This window comes from Leuresthes tenuis, unplaced genomic scaffold, assembly GCF_036924035.1.
Source record: "Leuresthes tenuis unplaced genomic scaffold, fLeuTen1.0.hap1 SCAF_3, whole genome shotgun sequence".
NCBI lineage: Eukaryota > Metazoa > Chordata > Actinopteri > Atheriniformes > Atherinopsidae > Leuresthes > Leuresthes tenuis.
Genome location: NW_027325357.1, coordinates 9857484 through 9874711, shown reverse-complemented (window position 1 = coordinate 9874711; position 17228 = coordinate 9857484). Strand labels below are relative to the sequence as shown.

The following is a 17228-nucleotide window of genomic DNA, read 5'->3' as shown; positions in this document are numbered from 1 at the left end:
TGGGTCATCAACAGGACAATTATCCCAAACACAGCAGCAAATCAACAGCAGAATGTCTGAAAAGGTCTGAAAAATGCCTGGTATTAATCAGTAAATCTGTGTTAAGGTTTTACATTTGAAAATCAGAGTCCATAGGTAAGACTGTGCCCTTTAAAAATTATTCTCCCCTCTTGAAAGTTCACATATTTTGCTCTTTTGCAGCTTTGAATCAAAAAAGATTTAATGTAACCTTTTTATATTGATAAATAACAAGAAACTTTTAATGTCACGTATGGTGACTTTTAACGCTGCCTGGCTGCCCCATAGATGATTGGGTCCTGTTAAAAAGGTTGGAGAAATAAGCAAATATGTATTTTGAATTTCATGCATGCAGTTGATTTAGTTTGCCCTCCAGAGATGATTTCTCTTTGACACTGAGCGCTCTTTCTTTGCTCATCAGTGTAAAAAAATTTGAAGATACAATATTCATGCATTTTGATTCAATGTATGAAAACCTCACGGTAACAAAATCCACTACTAGTATGTTATGTCATCAGTTTCATCGACATCCAAAAGTTATGTCCTTCAGGTAGTCGTAATATTAAGCACTTGGTTTTCTAAAAGCCCTAAAAAAGTTACCGTTTAGCCGCTCGCTTTTGATGTGAGATAATACTGTGCATAGATTTGGGAGTCCCAGGCAATGGCTAAGCCTAGTGTCAGGATCCCTACAAAGTAACTGTGGGAAAGCAGTTCCTTTTATGCTCATTGTAATTAAGCAAAAAAATTTAAAGGCTCAAACTAGTTGTGCACAATCTTGATTGAGGTATCACTGAATAGCTAAGGAGAAGGGTAGATTTAAAAAGGGTTTAGATGAGAATTTGAAAGTATTGCACATTGCTTTTTCTGTTGTTTTTTATGTAAATGTTTAGCTGTCCAAACCAATCATTAGCCTAATTCTACAACTGTTTATGGTCATTTCAGAGAACATCTTTGGGAACTACTATGAGAAAGGGGACTTAATTGCAAGGAACAACATGGCATCAGTAGAAGAACAGGATGATCCTCTGACCAACTCTAACCGCTACGTGTTGGCCGACATCACCAGTTTCTTCACATTGCTGGTTGGAATCTACTTCCCATCTGTAACAGGTGAACGTGGTTTTCACAAGTTATTGTTTTTTGATGTTTCAGTTTTGTTGATTGTATTGATTGTTTACCAAACAGGTTTCTATGTGACACTACTGATATTGTCCAAAATGTCAAGCTGTGCAATTACACAAGTCGACTGATTTTCTTCTGCTTTTAACACACCACGTGTTTCTTTTTTAATATATCGTTTGCTTTCCAACTGTCTCTTAAGGAATCATGGCTGGATCCAACCGCTCTGGAGATCTGCGTGATGCTCAGAAGTCAATCCCCATTGGGACTATTGCAGCCATCACCACTACCTCTTTGGTCTGTATCCTCTCACTTCTGCCCTCTGCAGGACATCACGGGCTATTGGACACACTGATGTAAAAAAAAAACTAGTAACTTAAAATTTTTAGATACAGAATTTGAAATTTGTAATTTCAGCGACTGGTCTGCGGGGAGCCTCATTATTAAAGGTCAGTATCTTAAATTTGAAAAGGCCACTACTGCAATGATACCAGTTGAATTTTAACATGTAGTCCAAACTATGTGTGCATCACTAATAGGGGAAGCAACTGGCCTCTGTTTTAAAATCATGGTGGCTTCTGAATCAGTTTAGTGTTTCACTACAGGGGATTTTTGTTTCCATATTAGGAGTATAATCATATTCTATGATGTAATTATTTTCTTTTTCGCATTAAATGTTTTAACCAGATGGCTTTAATACATGCTTAAAGATAAAAGGCAGATTTTAATGAGGCAGCCATCTTGAATGTCCTCCGGTGTTTCTCTGAATAATCAGCTGTTGGTTTCCACAAATTTGATTATGACTTCTAATCTTATCATCTGACTGCCTACGCAAGTGCAAGATAATAAAGCTGAAAGATATTTATTACATTGTGATTGATCTCTGAGATATAATCCGAAATTAAATCGATTTATGTCTGCTCTCAGTTGTTACATTAAACTGGTTTGTCAGAAAATTAAATGCATCTTTGGAAGGAGAAGTGTCTAATTTTTCTAATAGAAAGAGAGAAACTGACAGACTCTATTCAGTATCAACAGTTTGAAAGAAATGCTAACCGTCTCTATGCAACAGCTTTATTTCCCTGATCAACAACTGCTCAGACATGTCCAGTGTGGTTCTGTTTGGTGCCTGCATTGAGGGAGTTGTCCTCAGGGACAAGTGAGTCAATCCTTGCTTAACCCAAAAGTGATTATTCTCTTTAACTGTGCCCGTTTTTAACACTAAATAAGTCCAAGAGTGATGCTGTTTGTAATCTTACAGTCCCGCTGTCAATCTCCTTTAGGTTCGGAGAGGGCGTCCACGGGAACTTGGTGATTGGCACGTTAGCTTGGCCATCGCCCTGGGTGATCGTGATCGGCTCTTTCTTCTCTACCTGCGGGGCGGGGCTTCAGAGCCTGACAGGAGCTCCCCGTCTTCTGCAGGCCATCGCCAAGGATGGCATCGTGCCTGCCCTTCGGGTCAGTCTGTCTGCTTTTTACAGCATACAGTCATAAAAGTTTACAGTACTTGACGCCTCATACTTAAATCACAATGGTGGTCTTTTTAAAAAAAATGTTTTTGGTCTATCCTCCAGATCTTTGGCCATGGAAAGGCCAACGGAGAACCCACGTGGTCCCTCCTGCTGACAGCTTGTATCTGTGAATCTGGCATCCTCATTGCCTCCCTGGATGCAGTAGCTCCCATTCTCTCCATGTGAGAAGTTAAACCCTTTTTTTCAAGCCAACGGTGGGAGAGTTGAAAGGCTGATACTTTCTTAAATGGAAATTTTATGAGCTCAAGATATTTCTCATCACACAAATAGACAGATTACTTTTTCTGTTTAGTTAACAAACACCTTGGATTGCCTTTGATAAAAAAACATTATGTCACACTACATAAGAGGTACTGTGTTGTAAATTGAGTTAAAATGCATCCCGCAGGTTCTTCCTGATGTGCTACATGTTTGTGAATCTGGCCTGTGCCCTCCAAACGCTGCTGAGGACTCCAAACTGGAGACCCCGCTTTAAGTTCTATCACTGGTCAGTTCAGCAGCTACAAAGAAAAACTTCATGTTCATGTTTCACAGCAAACCTCTGATTTTAAATGTTTCTTTTTCTCTCTGTAGGGCTCTGTCCTTCCTGGGGATGAGCTTGTGTCTCACTCTTATGTTCATCTGCTCCTGGTACTATGCCATCGTCGCCATGGTAATTGCCGGCTCCATCTACAAGTATATTGAGTTTGCAGGGTGAGTCCAACGCAATCCTGTGAGAGCCTGGTTGTATTTGGCTAGTGTGTGTATGTTTGGATGTGTGTATGCACTGAATATTAAAAGCGTGAGGCTTTCATGTTAGCACTTACGGCTATTTGTGATTTTGGATTTAGTTCCACTGACTGAGCCCGTTGTCACGTCCTGTGATGTGAATGTTTTACCCTGCATTGTGAATTTTACTTAAAGCATAAGTGTCTTTTTCTAATTTAAAGAAACGTCACTGTTACAGGTGTAGTATAAAGATAAACAACAAAAATAATACTAATAGTCATTTTAGATTGGTTTTGGTTGGCAGATAACCATTAAGAAACCATTATAAGCCATTATAACCATTATAATAAAAAAAACAGGATCAGCACATCCCTATTTTAAGCTGAGGTCTGTGACTTAATAAACATTAATGTGTATTTCAAATAAGAGTCTCTAACTCAGGGGCTTATGATCACTTGACCCTAGTGTAAGTGTCTTCCAGTGATCGATCAATGCTTTAGTTATGTAGTAAAAAGCCGTATGTAAGTGTTTTGATTCCCAGTGAGTTTTACCGTCTTTAATCTCTTTGACACATCAGACTGTATCACTGTCACTTTTTAAATTCACCATGAAACTGAAAAGCTATTGTTCATGTTTTGACTGACGCTGGCACTTTGTTGACACTTGTGTGTCTGACAGTGCGGAGAAAGAATGGGGTGATGGGATTCGTGGTCTGTCTCTGAGCGCTGCACGTTACGCTCTCATGAGGCTGGAGGAAGGTCCCCCACACACCAAGAACTGGAGGTATGGCACACACAAACGCGCACTATGTGGTTTTATCATGATTCTGATTAACATGAAAATGAATAACATGTCTGCGCATGTCACTCCCCCGTCAGTGCTGTCGAACAACAAGAAGTGTTTGTGGAAACATGACAACACATGAACCTTTCATGCTCTTTTCCTCTGTCTCTCTTTCCCACTTTAACTTTAACTTGGCCAACTCAGCCATTTTCTTACTTTTGCTTTTGACTTCTCATCATTCCACTGTTGTTTTCACCCACATTTGTCTTCCTGTACTTTTCTGCTCTGTATTACACTGCCTCTGCTCTCCGCTCTCTCTGCCCTTCAGGCCACAGCTGCTGGTGCTGGTTAGTACTGATGCAGAGCAGACTGTAGAGCAGCCACGTCTGCTGTCTCTGACCAACCAGCTGAAAGCAGGCAAAGGTCTAACTATCGTTGGGACGGCTCTGGAGGGCACCTACCTGGAGAATAGTGAACAGGCCCAGCGTGCAGAGCAGGTAAAGAGCCTTTAACAATCATGACAGTTCATCGTAATATGTTAATTCTGTGTCGGACAATACATTTTATACTAGCAATAAACACTGAATAGCTCTACATTTTTACTATGTTATCACCAGTTTATGTTTAAGTTGCAGTTTGAGATTGTTTCAGTGCCAAATTAGTCTTTATAATTATAATTTACTTGCATGTTTCTCTCATAGTCCTTCCTGTTGTACATATAATACATAATAATTATGTGAATTAGTAGAAGATTCAACATGTGAAAAAAATTTTAAGTGTCATAAAATGTGATCCAAGAACAACAAATCACAAGTTCTTATCATGGAAATTCAAGTTTCAGATTAAGTAGCCATCTTTGTACTTTGGTAACAGTAATTTTCTCTTTCTTGCAATTCTAGGCACTTCGTAAACTGATGGATACTGAGAAGGTGAAGGGCTTCTGTCAGGTGACCGTGTCCTCAAACCTCCGGGATGCTACATCACATCTGCTGCAGGCCAGTGGGCTGGGAGGCCTAAAACACAATGCTGTCCTGCTCTCCTGGCCACGCACCTGGAAGCAAGGAGATGAGCACCAGCACTGGAGGAACTTTATTGGTGAGTTCCTGGAAAAGTAAAAGGAATCTGATAATCACATCGGAAATAAGATTTTTAAGGTAAACAGTTGGGGAGGAGCTCAAACACTCTTATCTTCAAGTAAAAACAAAGGGTTAATACACTTTTTATGTCCAGCCGGAGCATCTCGTGAGAAAAGTTTTTTGTAGTTCACCCAGTTGTTGAAGCTCTCTGTTGAAGGGGAATGTGTGCAACATCCAGTAATGCAGTACACCTTTAAAGAAGAAGAAGAAGAAGAGAAAGAATGTAGAAAATATTTGTACATTGAAACAATGTATAAATATATATAAATAACAATAATAAATAACAATGCCTATAAATAACAATGTATATATATTTAATTTAACTTGAAACAAAAAAATCTGCTAATGAGAAGCACACCGACATACCTGCCACAAGCTAACGAGAGCAAAATCCACAGCAATAAAAGGAAGTGAAGCAGCGTGGAAATGAAACCTTTATAGCTAGAGTCTCTGTCAGATGTCATTCAGCTTAAGTGTTTTCTTTCTGCCCCTGTGTTCTGCAGAGCTGGTCAGAGAAACCACTGCAGCTCGCCTCGCTCTGCTTGTACCGAAAAACATCTCAGCCTTCCCGTCCAATGGCGAGCGCTTCACTGAGGGTCACATTGACGTGTGGTGGATCGTCCACGATGGAGGCATGTTGATGCTGCTGCCATTCCTCCTCCGCCAGCACAAGGTACGGTGCAGTAGTTCACGCTACAAAGAAATTCAACATGTGCAAATGAGAAGACTTTCACTGTCATATCCAAATTTCTTACAGACTATGTGAAGACATGTACATTTTCTTTAAGAAGTCAAATCTGCAGTTTGAGTCGTGCATTCAAAAATGTTCTCTGTCATGCAATTTTTTTGAGTTTTAATAATTCCTAACAAATACAAAAGCCCACAATTAGCCCGTGTTGATCCCACTATGAATACTGAATGAGGAATAATGTTGTTGCTCTTCAGGTCTGGAGGAAGTGCAAGATGCGCATCTTCACCGTGGCCCAGATGGACGACAACAGCATCCAAATGAAAAAGGACTTGACCACATTCCTCTATCACCTCCGTATTGAAGCGATGATTGAAGTTGTAGAAATGGTAAGTTTTCTGAAAGCTGGAAGCACTATTGGATTCGTAAAGCTACAGACGTATCCCATAAAACCACATTTATAAGCACTTTAAAGTCAGAGCCACTCAGCTGGGAACTTGATTATTAAGTCCACAAATGCCTCAGGCTTGGTCCGTGGCTCTAGTAAACACAACAACATTTTTATACTCAAGGAGGAAATGGCTGCTGTGGTCGTTAGACAACCGAAGCTTGTTAAAGTGACACCATGAAATACTGTGTGCTAAGGTGTCAGAATGCTTCCTTCAAAGGCGTTGTCAGATGGCCAAACAGTGTTAAAACCTTCCTCCCTGACACCTTTCCAAGGCTGGCAGTGAGCGGCCATGTCGGGTAATTTGGGTAATTTCCAATCCCACAATTAAACTCTTGATGTTCATCATTTGAAGTGCTCATTCAGGCATGCAGCAATGACAAAGCAGGCAGGAATTTAATTAACTTTCAAGCTAATTTTTCATTCTTCGCCAAATTACTTTTCATTTGTACAACTTGGAGACACTGGACGAGTGTCTTTGGTCTTTGCCAGACTGAGGGTGTAACCATTTTGTATAAACTAGTTTGCTTTGAGCATCCCTCAAACATTACCCTTTTTATAAAGTTCTACTTGTTCGGAGAAATTTAGCAGCTGGTGACTACAACGATGTCAGGACGTCTAAAGATGAGTCAGAAAGAAAAGGGGATAGCGTTACTGAATGAAATGTAGCTGTGAATATACAATGGATATCAACTGAGTAAAAAGATGTTTCGTTCCTCATGACAGCACGATGGTGACATCTCAGCTTACACTTACGAAAAGACCCTGGTGATGGAGCAACGGTCACAGATGCTTAAACAGATCAATCTGACCAAAACTGAGCGCGAGAGAGAGGTAAGAAAGTTTGTTGACGTCAAAGTTTTCCTCTGAAATACATTCAAAGATACACTTATGAAACTGACGTGACTTGACAGGCCGACTTGGCTTCGCTTGGCTTGATTTGACTTAACATGACAATGATTCCCCTCTAGACAAAAGCATATTCTAAGGCTAAATCAGAGCAGTAGGACACCATATTTATCCACTCTATCAGAGATTTGACCACAGCCACAATAGCAACTGCTTTGCTGTTGTTTTTGATGGCATTTTGATGCTTTGACAGTCTTAGAAAATGCGTGAAATGTTTCGATATCAGTGTCACATGATCACTATCAAATTCTACGCAAGCTATTTCTGGTCAATGAATTACTTTTAAAATAACTGTTTTAACAAATGAAGGGCATCTATCACATCTTTCTCCTCTCCTTCATTGCTGCAATCACAGATCCAGAGCATTACAGATTCTTCCCGCGGGTCCATCCGCCGTAAAAACCCGGCCGCTGTCACCACCCAGCTGAGTGTGACCGAGGAACCGCCTGCAGCCAGCAAGGAGGAGAAGCCCGAAGAGGAGGTAGGATCAACCTCTCCAGGAGATTTTGGTTTAGGATGTGAAGTTTATTTGTATGGTCACACATCAGGATGAAAACCAGTCAAAAGCGAGTATTAAGACTAAACCAAGCACCCGGGAAAGCATTTATTCCACATTTACTAATACTGGACAGCAGCGCAGAATCACATTGCCGATATGGGATTTAAAGCGGTAACCTAAATACTGGAAATAGTGTGAACTGACTCTTCTGGGTTGTCCCTAAATGTGAAAATCCACCCACAGCATGTTGCAGCTTATGTGTGGGCACTTTGTGGTGTAAAAATATCCAGGTCACGGCCAGTTTTGACACTGGACTCCCACACCAACATTTATCAAAAAATGCCTCATTAAAGCAATATTGGTTGTCCCTTTTAAGTGTTTGCTGGAGTCAGAAAACAGCTTAAAAAAAGACAGTGGAGGGAGTCAAAATCCATTACAGGAGAGTTCATTAAGGGAAAGAATATTAAATATGATTGGTATCTGCTTTTGAGTCATCCTGCTGTGTAAGCAGTTTTTTATGCCTGGTTTCTCTGCCCCAGATATCCAGGAACTCAGGCGGCTTTATTTCAAGACTTTATTTCACATGCAATGATACTCACCACTATAGAGTGACTTTCAAGTCTCCCTTCATTTCTTGTCCAGCTTCCTATTTGTAAAGCTAAACTGCTTAGAGATAAAACTGGTTGCCTTTGGAGGGAGCCAGGCTAGTTACTGTGCAAAGGTTGGTTATGAAGCTGCTTTCTCTTTACCTTAAAGATGCGTGAATGATAGTGCTATCATTATTTACCTCTTAGCGGTGAAGCAAACGAAGATATTTCCCACATTCCTTATAGCTGAAATAATTTGATTCCACTGGAGAGGAACCATGTTCCTTCCTGTTATGTTCAATTTTCTGTTTAACTGATAACATCTTAAGCTTGAACAACATTGTCTTTTTTTTAAGGGATTGTACATTCAAACAAACCATGTATGAAAAAAACTAAACAATCAACCATGTAAGGCTTCTTAATCACACTTCTCCTTCCTCTCCTTCTCTCAACACACTCTGTGACTTGGCCTACATTCCTACATTTCCACCTCAACTGTGGCTCTTTCAACTTTCCATGTAACGCACATGTAAATCCACGTGTCCCGTTTTCCTCTCGTCTCATAGTCAAAGTCGGCCTCTCCCACTGTGTCCCCTCCTGCACAGGTTCAGCTCATCCACGACAACACCACTCCAGCCAGCCCTGCAACCCCAGCCACCCCGCTGACCCCCGGAGAGGAGGCTCAGAGCCCCGGGGAGCAGGTCCAGAGGACCTGGACTGAGAAATGTGACGGCGAGCCAGCCCAGCCTCCTGGAGCTGCCGCACAGGAGAGCATCAAAGACATCTTTAACATGAAGCCGTGAGTGCTTTGCAATGCTCAATGAACCGTTAGCTGCTGTAAAGGTGCGCCATTTTCTCGCTCCTGATAAAATTTTTTAAAGAAGATCCTCCAGGCGGTTTCTTTCTTTTTTGTTTTGTTGCTAATAACAAAGCACCAAAGAATTATGATGGAGCAGAAGATTTTAAGCTTGCATGCATCAGGAGAGATTAAGCTTACTAAAAACAAACTGTAGTCCTGATAATGACGTGTTTCCCTCCTTGTTATGCTGCAGTGAGTGGGAGAACCTGTAAGTACTGAAACCCTTATAAACCTCATGCAGTCCCTCTACATCTCAAACTGTTCACATGAATTGAGAAGTGTGTGAATGAGCCCCTGTCATTGATGTTAACTCCAATCATCACAAAATGATTTGTTACACATTCTAAAATATAAAACATCTCAGCTCGAATTAGTCTGGATGAGCCTGACCTCCTCTGCTGCTTCGTCTTCACTCAGGAACCAGTCCAACGTGAGACGTATGCACACAGCACTCCGGCTGAATGAAGTCATTCTTAAAAAGTCCTCAGAAGCCAAACTAGTCCTCCTCAACATGCCGGGAGCTCCGAAGAACCGGATAGGTGACGAGAACTGTATCCTTCACCAGGACAGAAGTAGGTTTACTCTGAGTCTCTAAAGTGACGGTGACAGCGCCGCCTTCCTTTCAAAGCACAGGTAATCAGCTATGACACCGGTGTCACTTATGCTCAGATCCTGAGTACCATTTGAGTCCCAGGAATAAACCTGAAGTGTTTTTACGCCACACCAGCATTTTTGATGCCTGAAACAGATTTAAACATTAATACGAACGAGGCTGGAGATCTAAAATATAATAAAACTCAGTAGAAAAGTACTGCTAAGAAAGAGCTAATCTTAACGTCACTGAAAATATTATTTTATTAATATTTTTTTTGAGTTTAAATGAGAGACTTAAATCATACATGTTCATTCAATAGGAAAACTACAGCATTATATTAGGCGGTAACCAGAGTTTGTGATCATTCCAGTGATTTAAAAACTTTTAGAGGAGCACTTCAGATAAATACAAATACATCCCCAGGTTATTCTAACTCTTGGAAGAAATTTAAACAATAAATGGAACTAATTTGCTTTCAGGAACAACAATATGTGTAAAATGACCATGGGGCAAAGAGCTGATTAGGATTTTGAAGCAGACACCAAAACAGAGAAGAAATATCTTTTGAGGCAATCTCTGCAGGTTATTGATTTACTCTATTCTTTTAACTCTTTAAACACATGGCATTCAAATTGAAATGGATCACTTTTGGCAGTTATAGTTTCGTCTGTCAATTGGTGATTGTATAAATTATCTATGATGTATTGACAGCACTGTAAAGGTCTGTTAGTTTTTATTTTAAATATTACCAGTTTAGCAGAAACAACTTTCTGCTCTGGATTTTCGTCAGGCAAACAATGTTTTGACAAAAAGAAGCCACAAGTGTTTCAATGCCTCGTTATTTTCAGCAAAAAAAGGCTCTGATCCCTGTATTACAAAGCAGGTTCAACATATCCAGAGTATCTTTATAATATCTGGCTTAACAGACCTAAACAATCCAGATCACCTTAAGTGGTGCCACGACGTTCAAATCAACCCATATAAAAGTGGTGGAAATGGCATCTGACCACTGACCAATCACAGACATGGATCAGGAGCTACATGTTTCCAAAGAGAGGACAATCCCAAACACAGTCACTACAGATAGTTTTAGTGTTATCCCATCAGATGCAGCTCTGGCTGTCTTAATTCACATTGATAAAAACCCATAAAAACAAATCAAATAACCATTACGTTGGCTTATTGCAAATGTGTGCACAATTGACATTTTCTGTGAAATTCACAGGATTAAGATACGATCTGTGATTTTAATTTGATTTCAAAACATTTCATAACTTAGATGTCTTAAGAAATTACAGACATTGTGCAACAGTTTGGAGACGACAGCCTAAAAACTGGTGCTGTAGTCCAAGAACACCAAGGAGATGTGTATGAGTCCAGTAATTTAAATTAAAAGAGATGACTTTACTCCTCAGTCTAATTATGTTGACAAGTATTAGTGCTTTAATCGCTCTCAGACACTCAATTCCTGAAACAGACGAGACTCTCTCACCATCCCCACACCTACATCTTTTTAATCCCCCACATACTGACTGTATGTTGTCGGTCCAGCTCCACACTGCTGACAGCTGTGAGTGCAATGAAATGGAAGTGAACAGCGCACTTGAGCCCTGTGCTCAAGAGTTATAGAAAGTTAACAGAGCAGCAGCTCCAGATCCTCATCTGTGTCCACACAGACACAGATCAGACACAGCACTGAGCTGCACATCAGTCACCACAAAGAGATCCAAAAGCACAGCCACTGTCACATTTACATAAAACACGGGAAAGTAGACCTGAAGCTTAAGCTTATTCCCCAAATTCAAGAGTAACAAGTGAGTAGCTGTCTTCTTAAATCACCTGAGCAGGACTGGAAAACTGTCAAGTAACTAAACTCTCTGTGTAGTTACACAGCAGTAGATTCATTTAAAATGTCATAAAATTAATGCTAATGTTACCTCAATTGTGCTCAATAAGGAGAAAGCCAATTTCTCCTAAACATTTTGAACATACTTATTTAAAAGGAATAACAAGTCCCTTTTTTACCAAAGTACTCAGACTGTTTCAGAGACATGGAGTCCTTTTTAGGCCTCTGTGATAATATTGTGAGGAGCCATAGATCAGGACCAGGCTATGAAACCATTTCTAAAGCCTTAAATGATCCCAGAAGCACTTTGCTCCCATTGGTCGTGAAATGGAAGCGCTATGACGCCTGCAGGACTCTTCCAAGAGTAAGCTATGCAGCCAGACAGAGTAGATGAGCTCAAGAGGGACGTGGCAGCTCAAGATTTTTTAAATATATATATTTTTTTTCTGGATATTGGCAAAAAGATCTTAAAGGACTTCTTATCATAGTCATTATGGCCGATGGAGTGAAGACCGTGATGGCCCTGAGGTTTTGTCTGGGTGGCCAAAATGTTGTGCTTTCTGAAATGAGTTCAAGTCTGCTGTTTTGTTTTCTGTATTATAAATTGTTGTGTTCTTGTTGACTTCTGCGAAATGTGTGCGTGTTTTTATTTTGTGCACTTTTCATCTCCAGGCAAAGGGGATGGAAACTCTGCAGCGGCTGAATGTGCTGCGTTCTCTCGGTTGTTTCTTTAACTTTTCTCCCACAGACATGGAGTTCCTGGAGGTTCTCACTGAAGGACTCAACCGGGTCCTCCTGGTCCGCGGAGGCGGTCGCGAGGTTATCACCATCTACTCCTGAAAGAGCAGCCCCCCCACTCCCCCGACTACCACCCCTCCCTCAGCCCCGATCCAGTGTCAGCTGTACTCCCATCCTTTCATCAACTTTGCTTCACGATCACGTCCTGTTTATTTCTGTGAGATAGTCCTCTCACTCCCAACCAAGAGCCCCGCTCAGCTTCAGCGCCTCTCCCTCAGCTCCTTCCCCAGCAGACAAACGAAACCATTTACTCTTGTTCAATAACCTGCTCTAAATACCGCAACCACAAGACGAAAATAAACGCTACTTCGATTTGTTCCTTTTCTCTGCTAGTCTGTAATCTGCTGTAGTAACTCGCACTCGGTCAGGAGGAGGTGTTGGTGGGTGCGGGCTGTCAGCTGAGGTGTGAGTGCACATGCATGTACGTGTCTGTCTATTTTCAAAACTTTTTTTTCAAACACAAATGTGGCGCAAACATGGTTGCCACTCAGAGCAAAGGAGAGGCAGCTGAAATCAGCTCAGTGTAGGACTGTCTGTTAGGTTCCCTCGTGGTGGTCGGACGCAGCCTGTTGTCACTGATGTCAATTGTCATCCGAGGCAAAAGACTCTGCGGCTCCGGTGAAAGTTGGAGGAAGGAGGAGAGTGCAGCTGTTAAATAAGAACTGTGAAATTCATGTATTCAAAGGAGACTGAAATATGGGTCAGAGTTGCGGTTTCATCTTTAACCTGATCACTCTTTAGCACGACAACCTTACAACTGTGTGTGTGTTTTTATTACACTTGTTCTGTTAGTGACATCCACCCTCCTTTCAAACTCTTTCTTTGGTGGCTGTTTATCCTCGTGGCCACTGTTAGTGCCAAAAAAGAAAAGAAATTCCAAGGCTAGCTTAGTTTCTTGAGATTGACACATGATTAAACTGTGAATAGTTTCCTAGTTGAAAGCTGGTGTGACAGCAGAGTGGGGAAACGGTACAAAGCCCATCCCTCGAGGAGATTACCATCGCCAGCAGCCCTCGACCCTCGTGAGTCACTGTAAATAATGTACAAGCTCTGACGCATTGTTCGGTATGAGTGTAGTATTTTTGTGACAAACTTAAAAGCTTCTAATGGAGAGAAAAGGTTCCTTTGCTTAAAGGGACAGCTCGAAATTGCTCTTTTTAAAAATGTATTTATTTATTTATTGTATTTATTTATTTATTGGATGGCATAGGTTCCTAATAGGTGGATAACCGTCAGTATAAGCTCAAAAAAAGCACTGTACCTGCACTGTTCACCATTGTGCAACAAGTGAAATTTTGATGATTTCATCAAGTTCATTAGAATAAAATTAAATGTTATTTTTTCATTTAGAGAACAAATATGTATTTATGTTTATAGACAGATGTTAAACATATTGATTAAATAGTTTTATGTCATTTTTATTGCCACTCAAAGCTATGTATCATCATTTTGCCAAATTTAGATGCATTCAATGTGCCATATCAAAGTATTTTTCGATGAGAAATAGGGAACAAAAACTTTATTGATTCCAATGAGAGCGAACAAAATGTACTAAAAAGTTGCAAGAAGCGTCTACGTGAAACTAGATTAGAGACAATGTAGTTGTAAAGTCGCCCCTACAGATAGTTAAAGAATGAACAGCCAGCTGCTGAGACCAGGGTGAGATGTTGGACATCCATCAGCTATTAGTTTATAGGGTCTTCTCCAAACAAAGAGGACTACGACTTTTGTAGCTACAAACCCCGCTTCGTCCACAAGAATGAACTCTATGCAGTAGATTCTTCAGGCAGATTTTATATCCTCTAGATTGGTGAAGATTTGAGCCACAAGTGTCCCCGACTGAGCTACTTGTTAGCAAATCATACTTGGGTTGAAAAAGTGCATCTTGGAAGGAATGTGCAATAGCTGAAATCTGGACTCATGTGATCATGTTATTTATTTTTTTACACGTATATTTTGTATATGTAGATTTCGTAAGTCTTATACAATCCAGAATCATTTCACTCTGACCAAGGACAGCTGTCACTTTACTTTGATTATTCCTGTTTCTTTTCTTGAAGAAACTATTTTTGGTCATTTGCACTTGTAGTAGAAGTATAAATATAAATAAATACGTATATATACGCCGTATATACAGTATAGGGAAGCGAAACAAATTAGCTTCTAGAACTATTTAAAAAAAAAACTTATTTAATGTTTTTAGTGTTGCTTGAATGTCTGACCATATGTTGTGAATGCTGCTACAGTAGGCATCTATAGATTTATATGTACTGTAAATATAGATGACTGAGTCAACATTAAAGATAAAGTGAAAAAGGGTATAGACATACATATCAGTGGTGGTGGTGTTTATCTAACAAGACGAGGCTACCTGTATACATTTGGCCTGTGATCTCTGGACAGGGTTAGCTTTCTGTTTTACTAGAAAACTGAATATCTTGATGCAATATTCCAACTGAGGGCAAACGCGCCACCCTTTTTCTCTTTTTAAATTATCTCCTCATTCTTCTTATCTTAAAATCCCACAAGTAGAGAAGCGACTCTAAGATAACAGGATTTTCATTTCTGTGGTGTATTTAAAGAAGGCGTTGCCAAAATGTTTAAATATGAGTATTTCTGATGTATTTGATAAATGTTGCTGTTTGGAAAAACTACCTTTGACACCTGTGATACTTAACAAGAAGCCACTCCGAGTTTTCAAAGATGTCGGAGTGTCGGGTCATGGGGGATTTTCTTTTAACGCTGACGAGGAGGTTGCTCGCAGCAGTTTTTGGAGGAACGCTGTTATTTTAGGATTGCCTCTGCAACATCGCCTGCATCATCTGAGCCTTTTAAATTTATTCAGAAGAGAAGATGTCTGATGTTTATTGGGGAAGTTTATTGGAAATTCCTTTATTTATTGAATTATAAATGTTTTATAATTGCTGTTTGCATGGTACTCTGTGGCAATATTTGTTTGAGTAGTTTCTATAGTAACGACTTACATGTTCAAGGTGCAGCAGTGGGGCAGAGGAGGCGGCCAGTTGTTCTCAATGAGTATTTTCCGAGAACTGCAGTCGGTAACATGGCCAGACCTTGAAAACAAGTCTTTTGCAAAAAAAAAAAAAAAAAAGAAGAAAAGTATGAGTTCACTATATTGTTAATTGTTCTATTTCAATCTTGCTCAAGTAGTCTTATGTAACGTAGGAGATTTTGAGTTTGCGAATAGATGGGCCTTAGGAAGGATCATTTCACTTTTGTAAATATATATATATATATATATATCACTTAAGTCAGAGACACTGTAACCTACTAGTGTTGTCTTTTGTTGTACACTGTTCTATCACTGTGGACAAAGTCTTGGAGTTTTGTAAGATCATGTGCAATATCATTCTCTCTTTGGTTTCTTTTCTCATTTAGTCAGTTTTGTTTTCGTTTGAACAGGAGTCAGCAGACACCGATTGAATGGCAGTGTTTGTCGCCAGGTCTTTTGGACCCTGAAGAGGTCAAATCATGTTGAAACCAAATGTGGCTGCGACAGTGAGCCACTTCACACTGAGAGGGCACTTTGCGACGGTCTGCAGCAGTGGAGGGTCCAGACTGCCTCACAGTGACCTCTGGTGGCATAAATGGTGTATAACAGCCAGTTGTGACAGCCTGACAGCTGACATTATAAAATCATTTAATTATAACGGAAAAGAATCTGTTTATTTTGTTATCTTTTGGACATTTTAGCATGCATTACAGTCTTTAATTTATTCTCTTGCCAAACTTATTTAAAAGAAAAATAACTGTTGAATTTATAGTGCGTGTCACTCTTTCTGTGAATCCTCCCACCCCGCCTCTCTCCATCTGCCCCAAAATCTCTGGTCTCCCCCATCCCAGCCACAAAATCCACCTTCAGCTCTGTATTTTAAATGTGACTGCAGTATAATTCAGAAAAATGATCAAAGAATAAACTTGCGCTTCCAATTCTGGTACCGGCTCTGCTTGGACAACAGGAGATAGCTGACTGGGAAACCAGCATGTCCCCCTCTCCCCCCCAGCTGATCCGTGATTTAGATCAGATCCTTCACCTGCACAACTGTAGCATGAGACAAATCTGTGGGTGATCATTACACAGTCTCCATCCTTAAATGGATATTAAGGGCTCTGAAACACATCTGTTACTGGGTTGATGAGGTTGTCCTGTTAAGAAGTCAACAAAAACAAAGTAAACCCCAGATTTTTTTGCAGAGAGGCCTCGCAGTCTGAGGCGAGAAAAGATCGTACCTTCAGTAGATCACAGACGTGTCTGACGTCAGAGAGAAGACAACAGCCGCAATCTCTCTGGGAGTCAAAGCTCAAGTGGCTGTCAATGCAGTGCAAGCAGAGCCCCATCCCAGTTATGTTGTGTAACTCAGTGCATGCATGCAACTACCCTGAACAAGGTGTGCTGAAAATATATTGGATGTTTGTGATATAAAAAGTGTTTTGTTTATATCAGTCAGAAACCTTTCTTTCTTGTAGTAAGTTATTTTTCTCTTTCCTTAGGACTGGCCTATTGTTGTATCCAAGATGAATAGTATGGTACAAAATTCTATTTTTTATGGTAGATCTATTGACAAGGTCCTTTCGTTGTGTCAGTTACCTGCAGATAAACTGATTACCAAAGTATTTATCAGTTGAGTGTGAAAACATGTGATCCAGTGAATTAGATTCAGACAAGGAAAATAGCCTTTAAA

General features: G+C 40.2%; 1 protein-coding gene across 3 annotated transcripts in view; it reads left to right on the top strand.

Annotated features, from left to right (window-relative positions):
* Positions 1–16984, top strand: part of slc12a5a (solute carrier family 12 member 5a) — a 155546-nt gene extending 138562 nt beyond the window's left edge. For 2 of the 3 annotated variants that reach the window (XM_072381723.1, XM_072381725.1), the window contains exons 9-26: positions 961–1128; positions 1340–1438; positions 2239–2296; positions 2421–2595; positions 2712–2830; positions 3058–3156; positions 3243–3362; positions 4056–4160; positions 4489–4657; positions 5060–5255; positions 5800–5969; positions 6242–6373; positions 7159–7266; positions 7697–7822; positions 8994–9226; positions 9480–9494; positions 9704–9837; positions 12476–16984. In XM_072381723.1, coding sequence (XP_072237824.1) covers positions 961–1128; positions 1340–1438; positions 2239–2296; positions 2421–2595; positions 2712–2830; positions 3058–3156; positions 3243–3362; positions 4056–4160; positions 4489–4657; positions 5060–5255; positions 5800–5969; positions 6242–6373; positions 7159–7266; positions 7697–7822; positions 8994–9226; positions 9480–9494; positions 9704–9837; positions 12476–12567 — 2318 coding nt within the window. In that variant the 3' untranslated portion in view covers positions 12568–16984. The remainder of the gene's footprint in view (positions 1–960; positions 1129–1339; positions 1439–2238; positions 2297–2420; positions 2596–2711; positions 2831–3057; positions 3157–3242; positions 3363–4055; positions 4161–4488; positions 4658–5059; positions 5256–5799; positions 5970–6241; positions 6374–7158; positions 7267–7696; positions 7823–8993; positions 9227–9479; positions 9495–9703; positions 9838–12475) is intronic. The other variant, XM_072381724.1, reaches the window with a different exon arrangement.
* Positions 16985–17228: the final 244 nt, after the last annotated feature.